This window comes from Cibotium barometz, chromosome 10, assembly GCF_041138505.1.
Source record: "Cibotium barometz isolate CiBa-2024 chromosome 10, ASM4113850v1, whole genome shotgun sequence".
Taxonomy (NCBI): domain Eukaryota; kingdom Viridiplantae; phylum Streptophyta; class Polypodiopsida; order Cyatheales; family Cibotiaceae; genus Cibotium; species Cibotium barometz.
In genome coordinates this window covers 32,752,168-32,771,571 of record NC_141055.1, presented here as the reverse complement: position 1 = coordinate 32,771,571, position 19,404 = coordinate 32,752,168, and the positions used below count along the sequence as shown (strand labels likewise).

Below are 19,404 nucleotides of genomic sequence, written 5' to 3'. Positions count from 1 at the left end.
CTCTCTCTCTCACACACACACGCAAGAGAAGGAAACCAAGGAGATAAGGCAAGAGCACTCTTGTATTCACAACACATGAGAATGAGGATTTTAGGGTTACATTTGACTCTTATAGGTGACTTGGCCATTCACACTTGGGTGCCCATACATGGCCGGCCGACCCTAACCCTTATCCTACTGATATTAAAGGTGCGCCTCTCATCGACGATCACCCAATCCCTTCATCCTTAACATATGGTGCCGACAAGCCCGGCCCATGACTCAGAATATTTAAATTAATGACGTAAAACATAGTACGGTTAACATGCCCCCCTTCCTGATGTAGATTCCGTCCTCGGAAGCTATGGTATGGTAAGCTCGATAGGGTTGTTGTGGTAGACCGTCTGCAAAACACGGAAGTAGAGTGAAAGTATGCTGGAATTCAAAAGATATAAAGTGTATAAATTCAAGCATGTTAGACCACAATGGATGTTGCTATGAGAACTTAGTTTAAGGGGTCACATAAATGAGCTAGTGTAGCAAATTAACAGGAGTTTAAAATTATTGAAAGTAAATCAAGAGTTAGCAAGGTGTCAAAGGTTAATCAAGGTTTATAACTGGCCTAAGTCAAGGAAAATAACCAAGCTTAATAAATAAACAGATGACCACACTGTGTCTACTCTAAGAACAAGTTAATACCACGAGACTAGGGACACAAGAAACATCATAGTTACAGGGGCCTTTTGCCTTTATTTCTTTATGCACGTGACAATTTTTATACACAATTGGCGACCTTCCTAAGGCAAAACTAACATCGATCCTGGTACCATGTTTAACACAAGGCATTATCCAGGAATCTATTAGCTCACTTTAGGCAAGGCTACCCCCTATTAACCAAGGCATCGGTGTGGAGTAGAATACTCCTCGCCTACCAAGAATCAATAAGGCGATAGGCCAACATTAAAGCACATCATAAACTTGTATTGCCATTTATGTAGGCTTTTTTTTAAATAAATTTCTTTTGATCTTCACTCCTGAACTATAATTTGTCTTTGCATCCTTTCAACAAAGGGGTAAAAGCTATGTCCTAGAGGTCAACACACACATGGCCAGGTGTCAAACATTAAGATGGTTTGATCCTAGACCTAAGATAATCGTATTCCAAGGTTAACTAAAGACATCATTCGCAGGAATATATCCAATAAGGTTAAGCTCATTAATGATTTACACTAGCACGTCAAGCAACTTCAAAAACTAAGTAGTACATTAACAATTTCCATGTGGTCATGCATTATAGTTCATGCAATTAATTGAACAAAAAAAATGAAAGAGAGTGGGTATGGAAGAATTACACCTGTATTTTGGAGATCTCCTTGATTCGATGAGAGAAATGCCCGCAATTTGATGAGATATTTATGTATGAGCGTTGCGGATATCTCAGGACTTTGAAAGCGAACCCAGCTCAAACTTTTCCACCTGTACAACCAACTAACAAGCACTATACCTCGAGAGGCACATCAGTGTGAAAAATTAAAGACTCGTTTAAGGAATCCAAACTAGAAAAAAATTGAAAACACTAACCTACCTACCAGTCACCACACTACTACTGAGAATATGGTAAGAGGATGTTGTAGAGTCCTGGCTCTAGCCCTAAGGCTAAGCCTCTATCCGCATCATCCAAATAAATAAAGTCAACCTCAGTAGTGCCATGAGTTTCATCCGTCCATTCATCATTGTCAGATATTTTCTTTTCATTTTCCCATCCACATAAACTCATCAAGAATTTAACCATGCGAGGATAGTCATCTTGTGGGAAAGGAAAGCATTGGGCTATCGGGGATATTTCCTCTACGGAGTAGGGGTCAGTTATGGTCAATAGGCAAATTAGCCATTCTAATTCCTCAACATTTTCCTCTCTGGCTAGTACATCTATATGATCCCATTCAGTTTCAATTACAGGATAGCACATGTGAAATATCTGAGAAAGGTACAGATGATACCTCTCACCAAAGGTGGGAGTGGATGAAGTGTATGATGATCGTGCATCTGCCATATCTGCAAACACAGATATAGCATCGGTAGGTTTATGACAGGTCAATCTAGTTCTTGATTGTATATACGGATATTTCTGCTCTTAACGTGCTCTTGCTCTTTTTACTATTTTTTACTTTTTCTCTTTTCTGTGTATGAAGCTATATATATACATCTCCTTGAATTTGGCAATTACATGGTCAGGGGAGAAGGTTAAGGAGGAAGCATTAGAATGTCGAGCGTGAGTACATGCTCCCCCTTTCCTTGGGTAGATCATATTATTTGCAATGATGTTGCAGCCTCTTGGAACCAATTTGTCCAGCAGGTCATAGGTTGTGATGTGGGAAGATAGCTTTTTATGACCCTTGTGGCACATCCAATTGTAGAGATGGTAGTGTACGCTCCCATTGACAAATGGAGGAAATGGTTTCCGACGATACTATTACAAGGGGAGATGTAGACTCATCGGTAGGTGTTGACAAGAGTAGGTGTAGAGCATGTAGAAACTTCTATATGAGTGTGTGCCTGGCATGAGGAGCTAGAAGCTTCATGTGGCTCCCCCCTTCCTGAGCTAGGTGGTAATGATCTATATCGTTTGGGAATCCAAACTAACTCTGGAAGAAGTGGTGCGGAGCACTCTGTTACCTTTCCCTTACCACGGTCTTGAATTGTCATTGGGGTGGCAACAATTGGTTTGCAAGGTTTTACAGGTGATGTAGAGGGATTCAGCTTATGTTTAGGGACCCAAATCTGGTCATTCCCCTCGTAGTACCCTTGTGCTACTAATAATTTTTTAGGGATCCATCTCGCTATGTTACATTGCCCTTTCTCGAGTGGGTAGCTTTCTTCCTACGAGGCTTCGTGTCTGAACGAGATTGAGTAGGGGAAGTAGCTGTTAAAGAAGCTTTTGGGATTTTTTGGCATATTAAGCGGAGCTTTAGAGACCACCCTGCATGTTTCCACTCTTGGCGTTGAAGCGTTAGAGGGGTGGCAAACAATCAAAGATGGTTTTGCCACTGGACTTGGTGATTTTTCGTTATCCAGCATTTTGTCCAGAATCGATGGCTTAGGAGCAGGATTTTGAGCGGTCATACTGAGTGTTGGTTCTTGCGTTGTGACTCGTCTGGTTGCCCAATCGATATTGCACTTGGTGGCCAACATCCATTTGCGCCCTAAGTTTACAGTGCCTTCCATGGTACCAGCAGGCATAACCAAAAAGCTTTGAATTACGGTCCCCTTGTCATAGGCAACCAGAGTGTGCAGAATTCCTGAGACAGGGGTTTTCTTCTTGTTGATACCTTGAACTTGGATAGCACTCTTGGATAAAGGTGGTTTTCCAAGTTGACACCACACGCCATATGATAGCAAATTGTGTTAAGCTCCTGTATCCAATAATGCATTATACAGCACCTGTATCCAATAATGCATTATACAGCACCTCCCCGTAAGGACTCTGTAACTCAATTGGGTATCTTAGAGGCGGGTCAGATTCCAGTGAATCCTCCTCTGCCTCCTCGAAAAATACTTGCGTAATTCCCAAGTTGGCTTCTCGTTGGCGCCTAGCATGCTGTTGACGTTCTTTGGCTTCGACTCTCGCTTGTATCTTTTTAAGCTCAGCTTGTTCTTTAGCTGCCTTCTTTTGACGGATTGCATATAACTCCTCTTGGCTTAGGAGGTCATAGTATCTTTTGAATTTACTCCCATTAAGGAATCCAATGGTTTCAATTCCGTCGAGTCTCCACTCTAATGGTACCTTGCGGGGTAATTTCACATACTCTATACGGTCCCTTACCAGCATATTTGAGCTTCTTCTTTTCGTTACGCACTCCATACATCAGGACTTTATCCCCAACCTTGATATCCTTGTCCTTGAGGTGGCGATCAAACCATTTTTTCCTTCTATCCTTCTCCACCAGGGCATTGTATACAGCCAATTGTCTTTCTTCGTTTAGCCGCTCAAGGATATATAGACGCTCTACTAAGGGATTACCATCCCAACCCTCTTGAGTAGCAACACGAAGACTAGGAATGACAAATTCCCACGGCATGACTGCTTCTTGGCCATATACCATTTTGAATGGTGTGCAATAGCCACTTTGTATGCAGTACGATAGGCCCATAAAGCTGTCGTAAGCTTTAGATCCCAATCCGTGCGATGAGCTTCAACTGTCTTTGTCAAAACAGAGATTAATGTCTTGTTTGTACTCTTGGCTTGGCCATTCGCTTTTTTGCGGATAATAAGGAGTAGATTTATGATGGGATATCATGAAATTTGTTGTGAGCTCCTTAATCACGTCATTTATAAAATGTGTCCCATTGTCGCTCATAAGTTCAAAAGGACAACCGAAGCGTGTGATTATATTTTCAAAGAGGAACTTGGTTGTTGTCCTCGCATCTGCCTTACGTGTCGCTTTCGCTTCAGCCCATTTGGTCATATAGTCAGTGGCCACAATAATATAGCGAGATTGTGTGTTTCGGGCCACTGGGCTAATTGGACCTACAAATTCTAACCCCACTTTTCAAATGGTTGGTTTACTTTGATTGGATGTAGGGGCATCATCTGATCTTTCCATTGGGGTTTCTTGTATCGTTGGCATTCATCACAACCCTTCACAAAGAGTGATGCATCTTGGAACATAGTGGGCTACCAATACCCTGATTGTAAGATCTTTCGCGTAGTTAAGTCTCCTGAGAAGTGACCACCGGCTACGCCCATATGTGCCTCTTGCAAAATGTATAGATACTCATCCTCTCAGGCACAATGCCTAAGAACGTCATCCTTTCCTCGTTTATAAAGAGTCTCGGCTATCAGGCAATAGGGTTCGCATTCTTTGATTAGCTTTCGAGCTCCTTGGGTGGAAAGCCATTAACCAAAAAGTTAACAATCTTCTCACTCCATTCAGGCATTGTCTCCACCATGAATAGGGAAGTGTAGTCATCATCAACCCCCGTAGGAGCCTCACCATTAGGTATGCGAGACAAATGATCAGCCATAACATGTTTTTTGCCAGGTCTCACAACAACAGTGAAATCAAACTCAAGAAGAATCAATAGCCATCGTGTGATTCTTCCTGTGGAGCATGGTTTGTTTACCAGATACAACAATGCTTGATGATCCACATAGAAAACAAACTTGGTGGCAAGGAGGTAATAACAAAATTTCCTTACTGCATATATCATTGCCAACCCTTCTCGCTCCGTAGTGGTGTATTTCATCTCAACATCGTTCAACTGGCGCGACTGGCAAAGCTAATGGGGTAGTCTAGCTTGTGTTCTCCAGGTTGAGTTAACACACACCCAATAGCAAAGTTTGATGCATCAATATGCACATGGAAGAGTAAATCCCAGTTAGGCATTCTCAAGATTGGAGCACTCGCCAAGGCCTTCTTTAGTAGCTCATAGGCACGGTCACATTCTTCGGTCCAAATAAACTCGATAAGAAGCGAGCTATCTCGACGAAGAAGAGAATAAACCTTCGATAATAACCAACATGGCCCATAAACCGTTGGACTCCCTTGTAGTTGGTGGGTGGGGGTAATTCCAGAATGACCTTGATTTTACTCTCGTCAGTGAAAATCCCATTTTTGGACACTATATGCCCTAAGATAACTCCGTGTTTAACCCAGAATTGGCATTTGAAACGATTCAATTAGATGCGATATAATCTACACCTTTCAAATATTTTTCGTAAACACATCAAGTGCTCGTCCCAAGAGGAATGAACACAAAGATCATCTAAGAAAGCTTCACAGAAGTCCCTTAGATATTCCTTAAAGGCCGTGTTTATCAATCGTTGGAATGTTGCAGGTGCATTGGTCAAGTCAAAAGCCATGACGCGAAAGGCAAACACTCCATACTCCGTGTGATAAATGCTATTTTAGCTTGGTCCTCGACTGCAATTGTGATCTGATTGTAACCCGAGTACCCATCTAAAAAGCTTTATGCCTCCTTGCCTGCCACTCTTTCAAGCACATGTTCAGAATATGGCAAGGGGTAATGATCCCTTCTGGTAGCTGCATTAACCTTTTTGAGATCAACGCACACTCTGAGTTTCCCATTCTTCTTTGGTACGATGACTATCGGAGAAACCCATTCTGAGTGCTCAATAGGGTATATGAATCCACATTTTACAAGCTTTTCAATTCCCTGTTGTACAATCATTGCGTACTTAGGATTCATTGGGTAGGGATGTTGCTAGACTGGTTTAGTAGTGCTAATCATTGGAATCATATGGTGCACCACCGCCGAGGGTGGAACATCCTTCATATCATGATATGTCCAAGCAAATATGTCCTTGAATTCTTTAAGAAGCTTCGTAAGTGCAGCTTCTTCCGCCTTGGTGAGGTCTTGAGCAATAAAAACTGGTTTAGACTCCTCACCCGGATCTGCTAAGTCTATCTCCTTAACTACCGCAGGGCCATCGTGGACACCGCTACTCCCATTGGTAGTCGTTCGTTGGGCTTTTGTGTAGACCACTTTACGTTCCCCTGTGCTAAAGAATTTGAAATGCTCGGGTGCGGGGTGTAAGTCTACTGGTTCTTGTTGTGCCATGCTTTTTTTTTTCAATTTCGCTTCCTTTTGTTGTTGAGCCAACTCTTGGTTTTTCCGCCTTCTTGCAGTACGACTTAGTTTCGGCTTCTCTTCGATTTCTAATTGGGCGACGTCATGAGGTTGCGGAATACACCACATGACACTTTGGAGGTATTGTCCCCAATTATCCGCTAACTTCCATCAATGGCTCCTACATAACTAAGCCATTATCTTTCCTTGTTTATTGCAGTGCGTACATTAGCTCGATAGCGTTGGCGCTTATGTCTCGTTTTCTTCTTACCAAGTTTTTGATTTTTGTTTCTATCAGATTCGGACTCACTTGGTCGATCTTCACTTGTGTCCCCCTCACTTTCGGATGAACTGGAGGTCACTGTCCTAGGCCTTGAGCACCTTGCTTCCACATTTGGGTGAATATTTTATTCATCCCTCCCATCAGGCTCAGAATTAGTTTCTTCTTGAGATTCATACTCTGAGTTGCATTGGTCAGAGTCTTCGCTACTTTCAGTGTCAGTGGAGTTTGCCACTTTCTCGCCATCAGGAGTCAAGTGCATAACACCTATCATGTTTATTGGCACTAACGGTGGCATATCTTGCCCCTCAGGTGTTACCCAGCTTATGCCTCTATTTCCCCATGTGTCTATGGTTGCCGCTAGGTGTACCCAATCCACGTTATCCGACTCAGTCATACCTGGTAGGACATCCATATAAGGAGAATCTTTCCCATCATCAGTCTCTTTTTTGCATGCATAGCAATACCTTAATGGGGCGGAGTGAATAGTGGTATCTGATCGATTATCAATGATAACCTTGCTTCCTAAAGGATGCGCACGACCATTCTCAAGATCAACTCGAATGACCGAGTCCTGGAATTGTAGGTAGACATGGTTTTTCGACCAGTCATGCACCATTTGTGCTTCCCTCATGAAAGGACGTCCTAAGATCATTTGATATGACATAGGATGCTTGGAGAAATCCATTACAATGAAGGTATGTCGTACCTTGTATCCCAGAACCTTGATCTTAAGGTCCCTTAACATTCCAATAGGTTTAGCAATAGTTCCGTTTGCCATCTTAACCACTATGTTTGTGACTTCGAGGTGAGGTCTCCCCATAGATTCCCAACAGTTTTTAGTCACAATGCTCACGCCAGCGCCACCATCAAGGATTCCCTTTAGAGTTAATCATTTGGTAGTAATGGGGAGGGTTGCATTAGATTCGTCACCTTCAAAGTACTGTCCCAACTTGTTAACAGGTATTTCAACGATCGAATTTTCATCTAAGTTGGGTTGTAGCTCCCAATGCTCCCCTTCATCTTGAAGCGTGTCAGGTCTATCCATATTTGCAAATTGTGGTAGCCCCGCCTTTAGTTCTCCATTGAGAAATGCTCGAAGAGCTAAGAATAGCTCAGGATCTCCGTATAATTTGGATATGATCGTGGTTCTGATTTCAGAGGACATGAAATCCATTAGCTTAGACACATTCAACGGTACTTTTCGAGACATCACCCCTTGACTAGGGACTGGTGAAGATGGAATCACTTCCTCTTTGATGGGGTCAGGCATTCCCTCACTAAACATTCTTTCAAGCAAAAAGGGTGTTTGCCCACTTCCTGATGTCCTATCCTCACTTTCTTCCCGAATGATACTAGGTATAGCTAGCGGTTTATGGTTCCTGTGAGGCTGAACTTGTGTAGGAAACACTGTGTCTGGAATTTTGATTTTTCTCGGGTTTGGCTCCAGTTCTCTTTGTGTTTCTTCCACCAAACCCCTTAAGTGTTGCACTTGTTCAATCTCCTCAACTGGGTTTGGGTAAGTTCCAATCTTTTTCTTGAGGGTTTTTGGCCCACGCGGCTTGTCTTGGAAAGTCTCAGTCAGTTTGGGTGGTCGAGAGAGCATTAACTGACTTGGTTGTGGGGCCGAGGAAGTTTCCTTCTGTTTCCCCTTATTTATGTACTCGCTTGATTCTCCTTCAGTGAGCTCCCGAGTGGGTTCCTCCCTTAAGGTAGTGGCTTTGGTCCCCATGGTTTCTATTGAATCGGAATCATCTTCAGGATCATTCATATACACGGGGTCGTCTCCTGTCCCTATGTTAGTCTTTGAACTGGGCTTGGAGCTCGTGGCATTAAGCGATCTCTTCTGCCGTGTTTTCTTTTTCTTTGCCTGAGCGATTGATGCAGTATCCCTCTCTTCAAGAATGTAGTTTTGATTTTGAAGCATTGACCGTGTAACTACATTCGCGGGTACAACGGGTGTGGTTCCTCGTGCTTGGTGGTTGGTGACCTCAACCAAATTCAATGGCGTAATCTTGGGTGCATTAGGATTATGTGGACATTGAGCGATCAAATGATCTATGCCACAATGATTACATGTAAGTACTGGCATTCTCGATGTGCTCCCTTGATTTGGTTGCATTTGAGTAGCGATCTTCTGTAGCCTATTAGGGCACTCCACTACATGATGCGGTCCACCACAATCGTAGCATTGAAGAGGTGGTCTCCTCGCCAAGGTATTAAGGTTTTGCCCTCTTGTGGCGAGAGCAGCCGCTTGATATACAGGCTTGACTTGCCCGAAATGATCCTCCATGTAGTACTGGGGAATCATTTCAAACGTATCAATCCCATATGGAGCAGTGGGGTCTATCTCCTCTTCATAATCCCCACACGCACTATGTGACTCACAACCCATCTGGTTTATTGGGGTAATCCTTGGATGAGGAGGTTGTGGTCCTAGCACTGGCGGTGGTAACGGCACACAGACTGGACTACATTCGGATTCCTTGGAACTATGTGCTGTGAGTGACGGTTGCTCGACAGGTTGTGCAGGCATTAGCGCGGGTACTTGAGGTGTGTTTGACCAGGCTAGTGGTGCCTGATTTGCCAACATTCGCTTAAGTACTAGGCAATCTTTAGATTGATGGCCATACTTACCACATGCATTGCAATTCCCATTGAATTTGACTCTGAATGTGGGACATTCACTCGTGCTATGTGGTCCTAAGCACACCAAACACCATTGTTGCTCTCTCCTTGGGTACATATGGCTATTCTGAGGAGCTCGATTACCCCTAAAGTATTCTTGGAGAGCCTTAGTAAGGTCGATCTCACAGACATTTCAGATATCTTGGGCTCCTTGGCAATAGGTTTCACCGTCATTGGCTCGTGCCTAGATACTTGCGAACTAAAGGATTTTGTCTCCGAAGACACCTTTTTACCTGCAATCATCAAGTTGTCTTCTAACTGGATTGCATTGGCAGTGACTACTTCCCACATTGTAAGACCTCTAATGACTAGGCCATTGTATATGTCCTCGTGGCGCAATCCTCAGATGAATCTATCGAGCAGTTGGTTATTATTGAAGCGCTCATCGGGAGTGCAGCGAGAATTCAGATGCTTCAATCGACTTATAAAGTCTCTCACTGACTCCCCTTCCTCACGTTCAGCTTTTTGGAGTTGAGATGCTACTCCCCAAAGCACACCCTCACGTATGTATTCTTTCAAGAACAATCTCTTGAGAGTGGGGTAGTGAGTGCGCTCTTCAACCCTTAAGGTTCGATACCAATCTCCGGCCTTCCCACTCAAGGTTAAGCCTATGGCTTTACACTTATGCAGCTCATTGTGCTCTTCCAAGGAATCACACACGAGTTCAAAGACTTCAATGTGCTTCCTAACATCCTCGTTACCACTGAAGTTTTGAGTGAGCTTAGCCACTTGTACTGCCTTGCTTCTAGGTTCTCTCTCAGGCATACCCCGCATGTTTTCCACAATAGATCATCCGATCGTCTGAGCAAACACTGCGAGATCACCTAGGTGAGCAGGCATAGCTGGTGGAGGCACTTCTAGGATAGCTTGGCTGATAGGAGTTGGCGTTGGTCTGAGTATGTTGGCAAATGACGTAGGATATGATATGTGGCTAGGCCTAGCTCCTCTTGGATAAGGGTGGTGATAAGGTGGTCGTGGAGCATACGCCATTGGCATACTAAGAGGCGTAGGAGCTACATGAGCATGAGTAGCGATAGGTACATATGGTTGATAGGCACTGGCACGCACTGTTGTAGGTACTGTTTCACTAGGTAGCGGTGTCGTACTAACTACAGCGGTAACAGGTGCACCTTCCGTCATGCTCATCATTGGGGTAGGCATTGTGGATTCCTTAATGGAAAGTTGAGCCAGTTGGAAAGCTAAAGTTACTGCTCGTGGGCTCAACCTGCATTGAGACTCCAGGCAAAACAACATACGAAGGGTCTATGGGACTCACCGAGGGAGTCTCCAATTGTGATAGGGTTGGTTGTTTGGCCTTGCCCGTATCCAAAAATCTCATAGGGCCAGTGGAAACTAGGTTCACTCCCCTATTTTGCCTCTCAAATTGGATAATTCTATGAATAACCTCACATATCATGTGTTGTTGCTCCTCTAGATTAGTGGCGCTAGATGTAGATCGTAGGACTTCTAACCAACCTACATGGTATGTGTAACCTGTGTATAGGTCAGTTAGAGTCTCTGTGTGTAGATCATATTCTCAATTTTCATTGAGAAATATCCCATCTAGACTTGGTGTGCCAAACGGTTCTCTTGAAGTGGACGCAATGTCACTTCTTATGGATTGGCTTCTATAGGGACCTCTACTTAGGAAGAGCATCGGAATGTGGTAGCTCAGTAGGGCCCTCATTAAACGAAGTGGGTAGAATATCCACATGGACACTCTTTGGGAGAGTAGGGTCTACATGAGATGTGAATGGCGAATCCACTACCCCTCCTTCTTCATTCACTTCGCTTGTCGCATGTTCAGAGCATGTAGCTCCACTAAAGGTCTCTATTAGACGACTAAACATGCTAGATCCGGGTTGTGGGGCCCACATTGGCATGTTTTGGCTTGTCTCCTCAGGGTTCTTGGTAGGGTGCCCTTCCATGGCTTCTGAGTCAGAGGACGAGTCACTATCCACTATTCGTGGATCTTGGGTTGCACTCCCTTGGGTTCCAGCCAAAGGCCAAGATGCTAACGTGGAGGGATGGTGTGAGCCTGCGTAGACTAAAACGCTTTCTAGTGGCTCAGGCTCTAGCACCCGCGACCAGAGCGTAGATGCATGTGACGTGGGTACCCCACGGGCGTTGGTGACTACCTTTGAAGCCCACACAAGTGGTTTCTTGGGTATTTCGCACCCCGTTTTTACTTGTTTTTAGATTGTTTTTAACCCGTCTTTAACCCCCTTACTTATGGTCGAACCTAGACTAGGGCGTGTGATAGCTCGAAACAAGCGTATCGTTCAAAGGGTTCTAGCGTGCTTTACAGCACCGTGTTTGCCTATCCGGAGCTCTCGTGGTCCTCAAAATAGTCCGTTTTCCTATGTGGGAAGGAGCAAAAGCCTATTTACTTGTGGAGAAAAGGATGAGGGCTTTATCCCACATGCTCACTTTACTCCTTGGGGAGTGGGCTACATATAGGGCACAACTTCCCATAAGCTCTCACTTGAAAGAAAGCTATGGAGGCTCACTCTCCTATATATATATATCAAAAGACCGAGACCGAGACCGGGGCCGTGGGTCAATTGGGGTTTTTTTCTTTTCAAATTTTTTTTCTCCAATTAAAAAATCTTTCCTCTCCACACGTTTGGTTTTTTCTTTAAAAATAAAATTTAATTTTTTTATTTTTTGAAATTTTTTGATTTTTTTTTCTTTTTTTTGAGAAAAGTTTTCTAGGGTTTCTTTCTAGGGTTCATTAGCCTTGGCCGCGGCGCAGTTTGCACACAGCACAGGTCTCTGGGGATTCAGAAATCCCCCTTCACACGCACAGGTCTGGGGATTCAGAAATCCCCCTTCACACGCAGAAAACCAGATAACAGAACGCATGCCCACACGCGGAGTGGAAAAATAACAAAAGAAACAGAAATACAAAAGACAAATTGCAGAAACCGATTGCAAAACACAGAAACGCCTCAACAACAAACACACAGACGCCTTTCCTACAGTGTAAATTAAACTTCACGCAGCAGCCCGAGCTGCAAACTGGAGCTTGGTGCAGGGCAACTCCCCGGCAGCGGCGCCAAAAATGTGCGCTTTTGCCGCATAGGTCGTAGCTGGGGAGTTACCGAACACCGTATGCGAGCCACGAATGGCTGCGAGCATACAACCAGGAAGGCAAGCTCAAAATAGAATGCAAAAGGTGTGTCACTCACCGCTTAACTGCCGCCTTGAAGGATTCCCGTGTCGCAGCCGTGAAGGAGGAGCCACCGTCGTCGCTCTACCGCCTCGCCGCCGCCGCCGTGCTGCTACATAGGGCGCTCGATCTCTCTCTCACTCTCTCTCTCTCTCTCTCTCACACACACGCAGGAGAAGGAAACCAAGGAGATAAGGCAAGAGCACTCTTGTATTCACAACACATGAGAATGAGGATTTTAGGGTTACATTTGACTCTTATAGGTGACTTGGCCGTTCACAGTTGGGCGCCCATACATGGCCGGCCGACCCTAACCCTTATCCTACTGATATTCAAGGTGCGCCTCTCATCGACGATCACCCAATCCCTTCATCCTTAACATATGGTGCCGACAAGCCCGGCCCATGACTCAGAATATTTAAATTAATGACGTAAAACATAGTACATCTCAATGTCCGTCATAGGTTAACAGTCCCCAAACTTATCAACACCAAAAATATCTTGGAGGAATACCCTACAAAGTAAAAAGAAAATTCTCATTGACATTTCTAACTTGGAAGTGCACTGATAGTGCATTGACATTACCAGTGGAATGGTTAAGCGCCATACCACGCTGCGTGAACTATTTGCTTACAAGCACTCCCTCCCACAGCAAGTGTTTCAATGTGGTTGAGTGAGGTGTCTTTTGCTCCTTGGCTCAAACAGGGGCGCTCTTCATGTGGTCAATGGTATGCCTTAGATTTTCAATGCATGTTGCACCCTCTTGATTTGCATCCTTGAGCTCCTTAACCTTGGCGTGAGATTGAAGTAGGGCTTGGTGCAAACCACCCTTGAAGAGCATGCAATTGTAAGGGCAAGTAGAATACTCTGCCAGCATCACTTGTTTTGATAATCTCTTGCAATACCCTAGCATCCCATTGTTACCATCTCCCACATACTAAATAAATGAGGGCAAGTCTCTGAAAGTTGGTGGGTATTGCGCAGAAGGATCCGCGGGTATAGATTTCCATCAACCCAGAGATCCACATTTGTATGGCAACCTTGTCTCCATGCAATCTTCTCTTGTTCTGTGAGATGACCCTTGCCCAAAGATGCATACTCTTCCAGTTACACTTGAACTTGCAAATCTATTGTTGTGATGGCACATTCGCATTGGTGATTTCGTGCAAGGCCATGATTCTACTTAGGTGACAAGTCGCACAACCATATGAGCTCCCAGTGGAGAAAGAATTAATAGGCCAAGTAATGTTGGATTAATAGCTCTATGTTGATGTTAAGTCATGAAAGCACAGTAAAGAAATAGTGACAATGGCATGAAAGCATAGTAGAGAGAGAAAGGGAGAGAGGGAAAGCGAGTATGCTAGCCATAAGCTCACAGTAGAGAGAGAGAGAGAGAGAGAGAGAGAGAGAGAGAGAGAGAGTGACAATGGCATGAAAGCATAGTAGAGAGAAAAAGGGAGAGAGAGAAAGCGAGTATGCTAGCCATAAGCTCACAGTAGAGAGAGAAAGAGAGAGAGAGAGAGAGAGAGAGAGAGAGAGAGAGAGTAGGGATTGTGTGTATGTAGGCCATTAGCTCACAGTTGTAGTAGTAGTAGTAGTAGTAGGAGAGAGAGAGAGAGAGAGAGAGAGAGAGAGAGAGAGAGAGAGAGAGAGAGGGAAGGCTGATTTGGAGGGAGAAAGGTAGGGTAGAGACGGTTTTAGGTGGACATTGAGTTAAGAAAAAAGAATTTGATATATGTATATGGGTTTGGGTTAAGTTTTAAAGCATGAGAATTCAAAAAAGATGGTTAAAAAATTACTATTTTTGGCCCCCACCTAGTTGCGAGAATGATGATGTGGAAAGGGATAGGATAATCTGGAGGCATTTAATGAGGGCGATTTGGTGGGGAAGAGGAGGTAACAAATGAGGGAGAAAAAGATGTCACATTTAAGGGGATAGAGGAGGTTTTGGGGGGAAATGGTGGAGGTTGAAATTTGAATCTTTGATATATATATATATATATATATATATATATACATGGGTCTGGGATAAGTTTTAAAGCCAAAAAACTTGCGAAATCAAAAACAAAATTCACTATTTTGCCCCCCCTAGTTATAAGCTTGGTGATGTGGAAAGTGCTTGCTAACAAGAGAGAGAAAATGATTACTTTAGACCCTAAAACTACAGGTTAGAAAGAGCAAACTATAGGCTCTTTACTGCCCTTGTCCCCTTAAGAATACTCAAAATTAGCCTTAATCCCTAAAAATTAGGAATCCGTACAAGGCCCAAAAGATGTCTAAAGGCTACCTAATGTCTGGCATTCTGCATTCTGCACTTGGGTTGTAGATTGAGCATCAACCACTTCTGCTTACAAAATCTACATCAGCTTTCGACCTATTGCTGATGCCACATCATCTTCTAATCTGCTGATGCCACATCATCTTCTAATCTGCTTATGCCACATCATCTCTCGGCCATCTAAAGCCACATCATCTTTTGGATATTTGAAGCCACGTTATCTTTTAACCTGCTAAATCCACGCGATCCTCTGACCTCATAATGCCATGTCATCTTCCTACTATCGAAGCCAACTATCTGAAATAGCTATCACAGCTAGCTATCTGAAACAACTATCGGAGCTAGCTATCTAAACCAGGTGTTGGAGCTGGCTCCCTGATTCATCCTAGTGGAGCCAACTACCTAAATGAACTGCTGCTGGAATCACTTTCTTGAATCGGATGACGAAATCAGTGGTTTAAATTAGCTGTCAGAGTCAGCCATCTGAGTCGACTTGCTAACTGACAAGCCATGGACATGCTACTGACAACAACCCCCGTCAACCTACTGCTGATAATCAATGACTTGCTGGCGGCGGCTGTGCTGACAGTCATCACTTGCTGGTGCACACCTTTCGACATTCCATCTGAGTCGACTTGCTAACTGACAAGCCTTGGACATGCTACTGACAACAACCCCCGTCAACCTACTGCTGATAATCAATGACTTGCTGGCGACGGCTCTGCTGACAGTCATCACTTGTTGGTGCACACCTTTCGACATTCCAGAGTCAGCATTCAGTATTTAGCCAAGTTTACTCATTTGGCAGGGTTTAGTTTCTTGTCCAGGTTTATTACATTCAAAAAATGCTTTCGGAGTTATCTCTACTGTGCTGTCAGAGTCAACTTCAGCTACTATCAAAAACCCGAAGACTGAATCAACTAACTGTTCTACTCATTCATTGGCACCCAAGTTGAGTAGCCTACGCTTGGATCTAAAAAACTCAATAGTACAAACTGTGCAACATGGAAGTTGAAGATGAAATCACTATTATTCTTCCAAGATTGTTTGGGAGATGGTTTCTATGGAGAGACTAACTGATCTAATTGTTGAATCCCTAGAAAAATGGGACAAGAAGGACATGGTTGTTGTCCACATAATGAAGCTGAGTGTGAAGGGTTACATCCTCAACATTTGAGGGAGGTGCTGACTCTCCCAAAGAAGCTTGGGACAATCTGAAGAAGGTGTATGAGTCTAAAAGCACATCAAGACATATTGCCTTGAGAGCTTAACTCACCAATGAAACAAAGAAGCCCAATGAGAATGCTACCGAATTCATCAAGCAGGTTAAAGACCTGCATCAACTTATAGATGTGGGAGACAAGATGTCTCACAACGAGCTTGCTACAATCATCATCATCCATGGGTTGAAGGTAGGCTAAAGGTCTTGTTCAAGGCCTCATCATTCTAAGGGATAAACCCTCACTTAACAAAATGGAGAGGGATGAAGATCAAAGATAATCAGCCAACCTCCATGAAGAACATCCATGATGGTAGCAGCAGCACTTCAGCACAAGTAACAATGACAAAGCCCTCTTCACAAGAAGAGGCAGAGGAAGATCAAATAATCAAAAAGGACAAGGAAGACATACCAACTACGTGAGGTGGCATGCCATGTCAACATATGGGAAGTAGCATACAAAGGTGGTAGGAATGGTGTGGCATTATTAATGACGAGGATGATGACATAGCAACTCAATTAGGTTGACCATGTTGACACGGACAATTGAGGTGGCATGTTGGCAAGGTGAGGTGGCATGTTGATATGCTTCATGATGCGTAATCGCATCTGGTGCAAGAGAGGAATGGTGATGGAAATTAAGAGATGGCATGGAAGCATTTAACGACTTGGGCTCTTCCTAATCCATCCTTTTATTAATTTTTGCCACCTGTGATGGGGAAGAGAGTTGATCGAGATTTTTTTTGGGGGGGGGCAATAGATATATATATTTATTATCAAAAAGCAGCTTTACATCATTACATCAGATCGGATTTTACATCATTCAAGCCCTGTTTAGCAAATCACAAACCAAAGACCATGTGTCATCCTCAAGTGCAAAAGAAGACTGGTCCCATGAAATCTAATAACCTAGGTGAATGCAAGCTTCAATCGGGGGGAAGAGAGTTCACACATGTCTAGAGGTGAGCTCATGCAATAAGCATGCAAATGTAAAGCATTAAATATAAAGCTATGATGGTTCATGAAAACACGTCATTATCCAATGATGAGGGAGTTTTCCTTTTCTTGAAACACATCAATATATATTAAATAAACATCATTATCCAATGAGGGATTTTCCCTTTGTTAAACACATCAATGATCACCACGTGAGTGCCAACGCGAAGGACCAAGCGTCTACCGGGCGAAGGAGTTCTCGAGCTGGGTGATGGTGGAGGAGGCGACTTGGAAGGCCTGGGAGAGGACAGAGGCGGGGATGCCGGAGCCGAAGAGGGTGGCGGGCAAGGAGACGGTGCCCGGGCTGGAGCTGCTGAAGGAGGCCAGGGCGTGGGCTGCAGTGTGGGAGCTGGGATTCACCTGGAAATGCACCAGGCCCTTGGGAAACACGAAGAGGTCGCCCTTCTGGAGAGTCTGATTGTACATGTGTCCGGAGGAGTCTATGAGCCCCACCATGAGCGAGCCGTCCAACACGTATAGAAGCTCGGTGGCGCGCGGGTGGGTGTGGGGAGTGTTCTGGGCGCCCGGCTGGAACTCCAGAAAGGCTGCGGAAATGCCCAGGCCGCCCAGCACGGGGAAGGCGTCCGCGAAGGCCTTCACCGGCTTGAACGTGCCTGCTGCTGCACCCGCGCCTGCTCGGAAGCCCGTGAACGTGAAGAAGCTGCCGTCCACATCGCTCGCGTTCATACCCATGGGCACCCAGAAGTCCATGGTCAGCTCCGGGTCGGTGGCGCCCGCCGATTGCACTACGAGAACGAGCACAGCCAGCCCGAAAAGCCAGTACAGCATGGACGTGTTCTTTCCTCCCGCGGCCATTGCCGTGTGAGATCAGCTGCCTCCTATGCCTGCAAGAAACGTAACTAGCTTAGAGGATTTAATTATCTGATAAAGAAGATTGGATTATCACAAGCACGTACCTTAGTCTTTTCTTGTTGCAAGTCAGACGCTCACAGTCGTGTACTAAAAATGGATTCTCAGACGTAGCCGATGCCTGATGATGGAACGATACACACATATATACTCTTCGGCGCGCTCCTGCAGAGGCGGACTTCCCAAGCCCGTGCATCGCCGGCCACCCTCCGTCATTTTCATTAGAAACTGCCATTTGGATACACCCATGAAAAAACAGGGCTCGAATTCTATAACGATTCTTTTGTCTTTTGTCATCTTAGAGCATAATGCACTTTACTCCTCCAAGGCACATCCCTCCACGAGATGCTTACGTACGACACTATACATATGTTATCTATAGCACCGTAGTAATATTAGAAAGCATTTGAGACGTAGTAATAGTGAAAGCGCTCTCTCTCTCTCTCTCTCTCTCTCCCCTCAATTTTTGCTACTTAGAACACCATGAAATAGCTCCTGCACCAAGAAAGGATGCATTGCCACTAATGCTTCTTCTGTCCATCAGATAGGCTGCATAGTTAGAATCACTAAATCCATGCAGACTTAGTGTGCCACACCTACATATAAGATACCCCAATGCTGAGTGCCTTTCAAATATCTGAGCACTCTTTTGGCAGCAGTCCAATGAGATAATTTGGGATTCTACATAAAGTAAGCAAGACTATTTGTTGCAAAACAGAGGTCTGGCCTAGTGATAGGCAAGTAAACGAGAGAACCAATAAGTTGCTAGTATAAAGTAGTATCAGAAGGATGACCTATTTCATCCTTTGTCAGCTTCAGAGTGGATTCCATTGGTGTAGACACTGGCTTGCAGGTCTACATACCAAACGTCTTCAGAATAGTCTACAGGTACTTTTACTGAGAGATGAAGATACCACCTATTATGGTCCTTCCTACTTCAATCCCAAGGATTGAAGTAGGAAGGACTTGTAGACTATTCTGAAGAAGTTTGGTAACCAAGATCTTTCATTTCAAACTCAGCTGAGAGTTTGGATTTGACAAGTTGTTGCCTGTCAAAATCAGATCATCAACATACAGAACAATAAGAGCAATGTCCTTCCCTTTCACCATGTAGTAGAGAGTATAATCTGCATTACTCTTTTCAAAACCTTGAGCTTTGAGATGCTTATCAATTCTACCATACCAAGGTCCCTGGAGCTTGTTTCAGACCATACAAGCTCTTCTATAGCTTGCAAACAAGATGCTCGGTTCCTGCTTGGACATAAGCTGCACGCTACTGCATGTAGACTTCTTCCTCAAGCTGGCCATTGAGGAAGGCATTGTTGACATTC

The 19,404-nt window shown here is 44.3% G+C and overlaps 1 protein-coding gene across 1 annotated transcript; it reads right to left on the bottom strand.

Annotated features, from left to right (window-relative positions):
• Positions 1 to 16,996: 16,996 nt before the first annotated feature.
• On the bottom strand, positions 16,997 to 18,187 carry LOC147634799 (germin-like protein 9-1). The gene is made up of 2 exons (XM_086803415.1): positions 18,121 to 18,187; positions 16,997 to 18,048 (listed from the first exon to the last, which is right to left on the bottom strand). Exon 2 carries the CDS (start codon positions 18,017 to 18,019, stop codon positions 17,384 to 17,386), a length of 636 nt encoding a protein of 211 aa, XP_086659541.1. The 5' UTR covers positions 18,020 to 18,048; positions 18,121 to 18,187; the 3' UTR covers positions 16,997 to 17,383.
• Positions 18,188 to 19,404: the final 1,217 nt, after the last annotated feature.

What these genes read in the sequence shown, in the direction of transcription:
- LOC147634799 (XM_086803415.1), bottom strand. Translation starts at nt 18,019, where the DNA reads ATGGCCGCGGGAGGAAAGAACACGTCCATGCTGTACTGGCTTTTCGGG.